This window comes from Dipodomys ordii, unplaced genomic scaffold (assembly GCF_000151885.1).
Source record: "Dipodomys ordii isolate 6190 unplaced genomic scaffold, Dord_2.0 Scaffold23, whole genome shotgun sequence".
Classification (NCBI taxonomy): Eukaryota; Metazoa; Chordata; class Mammalia; order Rodentia; family Heteromyidae; genus Dipodomys; species Dipodomys ordii.
Window position 1 is genome coordinate 2,878,583 of NW_012267239.1, and position 8,315 is coordinate 2,886,897.

General features: G+C 56.9%; 1 protein-coding gene across 1 annotated transcript; it reads left to right on the top strand.

The window, feature by feature from the left end:
• The first annotated feature begins 905 nt into the window (after positions 1–905).
• Positions 906–7,724, top strand: Rnf215 (ring finger protein 215). Its single transcript, XM_013014224.1, has 9 exons — positions 906–1,239; positions 1,481–1,624; positions 2,011–2,082; positions 2,164–2,249; positions 2,622–2,778; positions 6,269–6,388; positions 6,470–6,613; positions 6,802–6,904; positions 7,014–7,724. The coding sequence occupies exons 1-9, from the start codon at positions 958–960 to the stop codon at positions 7,034–7,036; spliced, it is 1,131 nt and encodes a 376-aa protein (XP_012869678.1). The 5' UTR covers positions 906–957; the 3' UTR covers positions 7,037–7,724.
• Positions 7,725–8,315: the final 591 nt, after the last annotated feature.

The window sequence follows — 8,315 nt, forward strand, 5'->3', positions numbered from 1 at the left end:
TTCTGCAGGCAATTTGCTGGGAGTTAACACTGGCTTCCTGGGTACTGTTCTTTTCTTGCTGGTCCTAGGGCTTGAACTCAGGGCCTGGGCACTGTCCCTGAACCTCTTTGTGCTCAAGGCCAGTGCTCTGCCACTTGAGCCACAGTGCCACTTCCAGTTTTTTTTCTGAGTAGTTTATTGGAGTTTAGAGTCTCATGGACTTTCCTGCCCGGGCTGGCTTCGAACCACCATCTTCAGATCTTAGTCTCCTGAGTAGCTAGGATTACAGGCCTGAGCCACTGGCACCCAGCTAGATTCCTCGTTTCTTATCAAGTCCATTCCACAGATCAGGAAAGTGATCCAACCTCTTGTGCCACTAAGGACCAGGCTGCTTTGTCCAGTCCCACCCCGCCCACTCCAGTCCCAGGTCTTACACTCCCCAATCTGCATCCCTTGTCAGTCTCTGGAGGGTTGAGAAACAGTGGGGATGTGACCGGCCAGAACCTTGCCACACGGTGGGTTGAGGGGCTAGCACAGAACCCGGGTTTCAGAGGCCCAAGCTCCCAGACGTCCTGCCTTTCTCGGGATCTAATGATGTCTCCAGGTTGCCCCCTTAGAACTCTGCGCCGTCTACCCTGTGCCCCACTCTGCCATCTGACGATCTCCTTGGCTAGCCTCCCCTCTCTGACCTAAAGTCTTTGCACGCCGCCCGGTGCTCAGTCCTCTTCCACCTCCCGGGGTTCAGAGCCTGGGTTTCAGCGGCCACCAGGGGGCGGGCGCGGCCCAGGCTGAGGCCCCGCCCCGCCCGTCGCCCCGCCCCGCCATAAGCCCCGCCCACAACCGACGCCCCGCCCCGTCCGGCCAGCGGCCCCGCCCCCTCCCGGTACCCCGCCCCGTCCGGCCGCGGCCTCGCTCGCTCTGCAGTCCCGACGCCCGGGATCCCGGGTCCCAGGTCTCACCTCTCCGCGGGCTCCGGCGATGGGCCCCGCCGTTCGCCACGGGCTGAGGTCGCCTCCGCCGCCTCCTCCCCCGTCCCCATCACCGCTGTTGCTGCTGCTGCCGCTGCTGCCGCTGTGGCTGGGCCTGGCGGGGCCCGGGGCCGCGGCGGACGGCAGCGAGCCGGCGGCCCGGCCGGGGCGGGGCGGAGCCCGCGCGGTGCGGGTGGACGTGAGGCTGCCGCGACAGGACCTGGTCCTGGAGGGCATCAGGATCGGGTCCGAGGCTGACCCGGAGGCCCCGCTGGGCGGCCGCCTGCTGCTGGTGAGCGCCGCCTAGCCCAAACCCGCCCCTGACCCCCGCACCCCGGACCCGCGTCAGCCCCGACCTGCCCCGCCAGCCCGGCATGCCCGGCCCTGCCCGGGCTCCCCCAATCCGGGGACCTCGAGCCCTCCTGCGAAGTCGATCCCAGACCCCGATCTTGCATTCACGGTAACAAACCCCGACTCTCCCCCTCCCGGCGCCTCCTCCCGCCTCCCTCCGCTCACGGCCCCGCTCGTAACAGATGGACGTTGTGGACGCCGAGCCCGAGGTGCCGGGGGAAGACTGGATCGCAGTGGCTTATGTGGGCCAGGAGCAGGCGGCTCCGTTCCACCAGGAGAGCCAGGGCAGTGGCCCGCAAGCCTATCCCAAGGCCCTGGTCCAGCAGGTGCGAGGGGAAGTCAGTGGGAGAGGGGAGCTGGTAGGAAGGCCCTCAGGGCATCTGCTAAGAGCCCGGCCACCCGGTGATCCCCACGGAGCTCTCAGGGAAACCCAAAGCCAAATGCCGTCAACGCTGGGGAGGCCAGAGATTGCTTTTAGAGTATGTGAGGGTACTCGTGGGGGGGTGCGTCTTGCTGGGAGCAGAAGGCACACTGGCGAGTTTGGATGCTACAGGGCAGCAGCAAGGAGGAATTTCTGTCCTTGACTAAAGGGAGTTTGTGGATACTTGAAATGTCCGTCCTAGAGCCAGGAGTTCTGGACATCTGGGGGTCCCGGGGAGTGACAGGTGAGGGCAGGGTCTATGCCAGCCTTCTGCCTTCTGTCCTCCCGCAGATGCGTCGCGCTCTCCTCCTGGGAGCCTCTGCCCTGCTTCTCCTCATCCTGAACCACAACGTGGTGCGAGAGGTAAACCAGAAAACAGGCTGTGAGGGGGAGCAGGCCAGGGAAGCGAAGACCGAGGCCTGCTGACCCCCCTGTCCCCTGCAGCTGGACATATCCCAGCTTCTGCTCAGGCCCGTGATTGTGCTCCATTATTCTTCCAATGTCACCAGGCTGTTGGAGGCACTGTTGAAGTGAGTTTGGTGTGAGGGCTCCTACAGGCGGGAGGGACCTGGGAACCTGGGAGGGGCTGAGGGGTTCTGGCTCTCCCATGAGCTCAAAGGGCTCAGGAGCAGGGCCTATTCACCTTAAGCTATCCTCTGCCAGGCTGAAAAGAGTTGGGAGGGGAGGAGGGGTTGAGACTAAGGTGCCAGACATGGAGGGCAGAGCTGAATACCTCCTCACTGACATGGTTGGGAGAGCACTGGAAAAACCAACAGCCAGGAAAAGGCGTAGGATCCCAAGAGGAAGGCCTTCAGAGATGGCATTTTGGGGTTACCCATCGCAGGGCTGGGTGGGTGAATCTGGTCCTCCTCTTCTCAGTGGCCCCTCTTTCTCTCTCTCAGGAGGACCCAGGCCACTGCCGAGATCACTAGTGGAGAGTCCCTGTCAGCAAATATCGAGTGGAAGCTGACCCTGTGGACCACTTGTGGCCTCTCCAAAGATGGCTACGGAGGCTGGCAGGACTTGGTTTGCCTGGGAGGCAGTCGTGCTCAGGAACAGGTGGGTGCCAGGGGAAGCATGTGGGGTCCCAGGAAAGGAGGCTCAGGTGGGGGCCACACAGGGGGCTTGTCTTGCTAAGCTTGTAATGAGGATAGCCCTTTAGTGCTAAACATAGGCCCTTAGTATGGCACTGGCTCAAGGTCACGTGCAAGTCACCGTCTGCTGTTGTCTTGTTCTGTTCAGTTGTTCCTTGGCTCCCTTTTGCCTGCAGAATAATATTCAGACTCCTTAAGGCCCTCACAGCCCTCCTCAGCACTGATTTATCCTGTGTGTGTGTGGGGGGGGTGCGCGCGCGCACACACACACACATACACACACACACACACACATGCACGCGCCAACTTCCTACTCTTGCCTAGCCTTTTTCACTTCAGTCTGGTGCTCTACCACTTGAGCCACACTTCCACTTCCTGCATATTGATGGTTATTCTTGGATTTGCATGCCTCAGGTGGCTTCAAGCCACTATCCTGAGATCTTAAGCCTTCTGAGTAGCTAGGATTATAGGTGTGAGCCACCAACACCCAGTGCATTGGTTATTTTTGAAGTGGGATCTCTCTTTATACCAGAGCTGGCCTGGGCTATAATCATCTTCCTTACATCATTGGGGATGGCAGGTGCATGCAACTGCACCTCCACATTGGTTGAAATGGAGTCTCAGGATTTTCTTTTACCTGGTCTGGCCTTGAACGTTGATCCCCAGTCTTCACCTCACAAGTAGCTAGGATTACAGGCTTAAGCTACTATGCTTGGGCTGGGAAGGTGGCTCAGTGGTAAAGTGCTTGCCTTGCATGCACAAGGCCCTGGGTTCGATTCCTCAGCACCACATAAGCAGGAAAAGCTGGAAGTGGTGCTGTGGCTCAAGTGGTAGAGCACTAGCCTTGAGCTGAAGAGCTGAGGGACAGTGCCCAGCCCAGAGTTCAGGCCCCATGATTGACAAAACAAAAAAAAAAAGCTACTATGCCTGCTGGTTTTGTTTTTAGAGACAGGGTCTTATTGTGTATCTCAGTCGTCTTCACATTTGCCATGCAGCACCGGCTGTCCATGTGATTCTTTTGCCCTTGCCTCTCTAGTGCTGAAATTAGAGGCCCCACTCCAGGTCCCTCGGCCCGGCCACACCCCCTCCCCCGGCTTTTTTTTATTGTGGTGCTAGGATGGCACACACAGCCCACCACTGAGCTACACCTCTGCTATCCCCCGTTTCTAGTCCTCTTCCGTGTTCTGGTCCCCTGCATCATTCCTGGTCCCTGTACATACCCTTGTCTTTCGCTTCTGGGCGTGTCCATGCTCCGCTCTAGCCATTTACCCAACCTCTGTCTCCACATGTCCCAGAGTACTGTGCCTCATGCCTTGGTGCAGACCCTTGGCTCTCTTGCTCAGGGCTTCCCCTCTTGGTCACAGGGCTGTGAGGACTACACCCCAGGCGTGTTAGGAAGTGTGATTTTTTTTTTCTTCAATGCCCAGCACTGTCGCTCATCTGTGCTTGGATTTCCTACTGCTTCCTATCAGGGTTTGACGTGAACTCCATCCACAGCATTTCTTGAGCTCAGATGTGTGCAAGGAAAGCATGCCCAGGTCTTCTGATGTGTAGGCTCCAGTAGATATCAGCTGACCCAGGCTGTGGTGTGGCTTCAAATCAACAAGTTCAAACCCTGGCTATGTACTTAGCGGAGCAACCCTAGGCCAAGTGTCCAACTTCTTGGGTCTCATGTTCTTCATTTGGGAACATGGTATAAACCCTGGCCCCCACGCCATGGGTGGTCCACACAGATCTCTAGGCAAGGAAGGCATTAGTGAGGGGCTGGAAGGTTAGAGCTGGGGAGGGAGGGACAGTCTGGCAGAGAAGCTTGGGAAGTCTAGAGGTAGAACTGTGCAGTCTCCAGGTGGATCTGGCGAGTACTGAGGAAAAATCACAACAGCCATGACCCTATGCTAGATGAGGTTCTAGGGGAGAGGTGTGTGTGAACCCTGCAAGTGTTGAGTAGCTGTGATGGCGGGGGTGTCCAGAAGATGGCTGGGCAGGCATCTCAAATGGCTGACCTGATGGGCATTGGGCCCTCAGCCCTGAGCCCATGGTCCTGTCACCCTCCTGAGCTAGCTGTTCAGTGCTTCTGGGAATCCAGACCTGCAGCCCTCGTGCTCTGAATGACCATTACATCATTCCTGCCTCTTCCCTGTTGTGTGGGGGGCAAGCTGCAGCCTTGGGCAGGGAAGAATATGAGACTAGAGAGCCACCCACGGGGCTGGGAAGGTGGCTCAGTGGTAGAGCACTTGCCTTGCATGCCTGAGGCCCTGGGTTCGATTCCTCTGCACCACATAAGCAAAAAGAAAAAAGCCGGAAGTGGCGCTGTGGCTCAAGTGGTAGAGCGCTAGCCTTGAGCTGAAGAGCCGAGGGACAGCGCCCAGGCTCAGAGCTCAGGCCCCACGACCAGACCCAAAAAAATAATGAGAGCCGCCCACAAAGCTTGGAAGGGAACGTGGGAACTAGTTCCCCTGCGTGGGGGCTCTGTGTGCCATCCACTCCCAAGCTGACTGCCCAGTGAGCAGCCAGGCTAGGTCAAGGTCACAGTGTTTCTCCCAGCAAGGTCACCCTACCCCTCCCTCATGGCCCACAGGTATTTTTTTTTCCTTGTAGTAGTTGCTGAGGCTTGAATTCAGGGTGTTCTTCCCACCGAACCGTGCTGCCAGCCCTCGCTGATTTTGTAGTAGCCTCTCAATAATGTTCATATGCTCATTCATTCCACAGTGACAGAAGCACTGAAGCTACCTCAGGTGTGATCCTCAGGTGTGGTTCTTTCCCACCAGTGGGAGCCTGGCGACCACTTGCAGCAATGAGAACTTAACTAACATGATGAAGAGTACGCATGAGGCCTGGGTGGAAAAAGGCACAATAGGAGTCATGGCTAGGGGGATCCCAGAGTAGGAGGGGTCCAAAGACATTAGCTAAGCAGAGGGAGAAAGAAGAGACTTCCCAAGTCAGGGACTAATGTGTAGGACACAGATGGAAGAACAATCAATGAAAAAGAGAGGCAGTAAACCAGCTGTGAGGACATACATCCCAGGTGCCACTCCCCCTCAACTCCCCCCCCCACCATAAGACTAGGGACATGGCTGTAGTAGCATGCTTGCCTAGCATGTTCAATGCTCTGGGTTCAAGCATGCACGTGTGCATGCACACGCGCGTGCATGCACACATGCACATGCGCGTGCATGCACACATGCACATGCGCACATACGCACATACAAAGGCAGCGATGGGGTTGTGAGATCTCCCTGGCTATGTGGGAAAGGCGCAGAGGAGCGGACTTGGGATGAGGCTCCAAGAGGAGCAGAGTACAAGGCTGACCCCTCAGGTTTCTTGTGTGAACTCAGACTGGGTGGAGGCCCGAGAAAGCAGAGCAGAAGGAAATGTGTTGGCCTGAAGTCCAAGGCAGCTGGATAGGAGACAGCAGCAGATGCTCTGAGAGAGGTGACACCTACCTTTCTTCCCAGAAGCCCTTGCAGCAGCTGTGGAACGCCATCCTGCTGGTGGCCATGCTCCTGTGCACAGGCCTCGTGGTCCAGGCTCAGCGGCAGGCATCAAGGCAGAACCAGCAAGAGCCGGGAAGCCAGGTAGCTGAGAGCCAGACCTGAGGGAATCCCAGTGCCCTCAGCCCTTGGGCCTGCGAGCTAGTGGCTACCCTCTCCCCATAGGTGGACCTGTTCAAGCGCCGCGTGGTGCAGAGACTGGCGTCCCTCAAGACGCGGCGCTGCCGTCTGAGCAGGGCAGCACAGGGCCTCGCGGAGCCCGGCACTGAGACCTGCGCTGTGTGCCTGGACTATTTTTGCAATAAGCAGGTGAGTGTCTAGGTGAGGCCAGTCAGCCCTTGGCTGACCTGTGCCACCCCTAGGCCGGGGGACTTGGAATATCCTAACGAGGCCTTTCTCCTCCCAGCCTCCATCAGGACAATAGAAAGGAGGATGGGGGTGGGATGGGCTGGTTCTAGATCACTCTATGATCTGAGCCCCTCCTCTCTGCCCCATAGTGGCTCCGGGTACTGCCCTGTAAGCATGAATTCCACCGAGACTGCGTGGACCCCTGGCTCATGCTGCAGCAGACCTGCCCATTGTGCAAGTTCAATGTGCTGGGTGAGCACTGGGTGTGGTACACTGGTGTGTGTGTCTGTCTGTCTGTCGTCCTGTCCCTCGCCACCCCCCTTCCCCACTCCCACTTGACCCCCTCCCTCCTCCTCTGCAGGGAACCACTACTCTGAGGACTAGCTGGCGTGTGTGGATGGATCCCGCCCAGCTGCGCCCTGGCCCTCAGCCTGGGCTCCTGGGAAGCGATGGTGGGATGGACAAGACAGCCGGCCCTGTGGATGGAGGAAGGATGCCATTCCATTGTGCCCTAGAGGGGAAGGAGGGATTCACTGGAGAACACCCAGCTGGACCTACCAGGCAAGGAAGGGAGGTCACTCCTGGGCCTTTCTTGTCATCCTTTCTCTGTGTCTGCCCTCCATCCAGGCAGTGACCAGGACCATGGGGATGGAGATTGTGGGCTCATCACCTGTCCCCAGAGAGCTGGCCACTCTCAGGGCATCCTGGCTTATTTATTGAGTGGGAAAGGGGGGAGGTGTGAGGAAAAATCAGTCTCACCTGAGGCCCCTGGGCCTCACCTTCATGATACAGCTTGGCCAGGGCTGTAAGGTCACACTGAGACGCTGCTGCCCCTTGCCCTCAGGCCTTGGGTACTGGGAGCCATGGGTCTGGCTGCCTGTCCAGCTGGCTCCCTTCCTAGGCCTGGCTGGGACCAGAGGCCTTAGAATCTGCCCAGTCCTGACTTTGGTGGGCTCTGTGTTGCTGATCAGGATACTTGAAGCCACAGGAAGAATGTGGTGTATCTTCTAAGGGCATCCACTGTTTGATTGTTTTTAAAATTGGGTAGGGAAATTTTAATAGCAAAAATAAACGTGAATATATTTTAACATAATATATAAAATTTATATGATTGTCTGAAATTTGTCACTGTGGGCTCTGCTGCTGGTGGTAGATGGGGTTCTGATGGCCCCCCTAAGATCCTCCTCTGATATGCTCATGGCTGTATAATCTCTGCAATTGTGACTCAAGTGTTTAATTCCATGAATAGGTTATGAAATATGCACAGTTGACCTTAAGATGGGAAAAGCAAGACCAGGTGGCATGGCTCATGCCTATAATCCCAGATATTCAGGAAGTGGAGATTCGATGATGATTCAATGCCAGTCGGGGCCAAATGTGAGACCCCCCATCTCAATGAACAAAGTAAGCATGGTGGTATGCACCCGTGGTCCCAGCTAATACAGGAATCATAGGTCTGAGGTCCACCTCAGGCAAAAATACTGGACTCTATCAAAAAAATAACTAAGGCAAAAGGGTTAGAGATGTGGTGCAAGAAGTAGAGTTCAGGGCTGGGAAGGTGGCTCAGTGGTAGAGCGCTTGCCTTGCATGCATGAGGCCCTAGGTTCGATTCCTCAGCACCACATAAATAGAAAAAGGTGGAAGTGGTGCTGTGGTTCAAGTG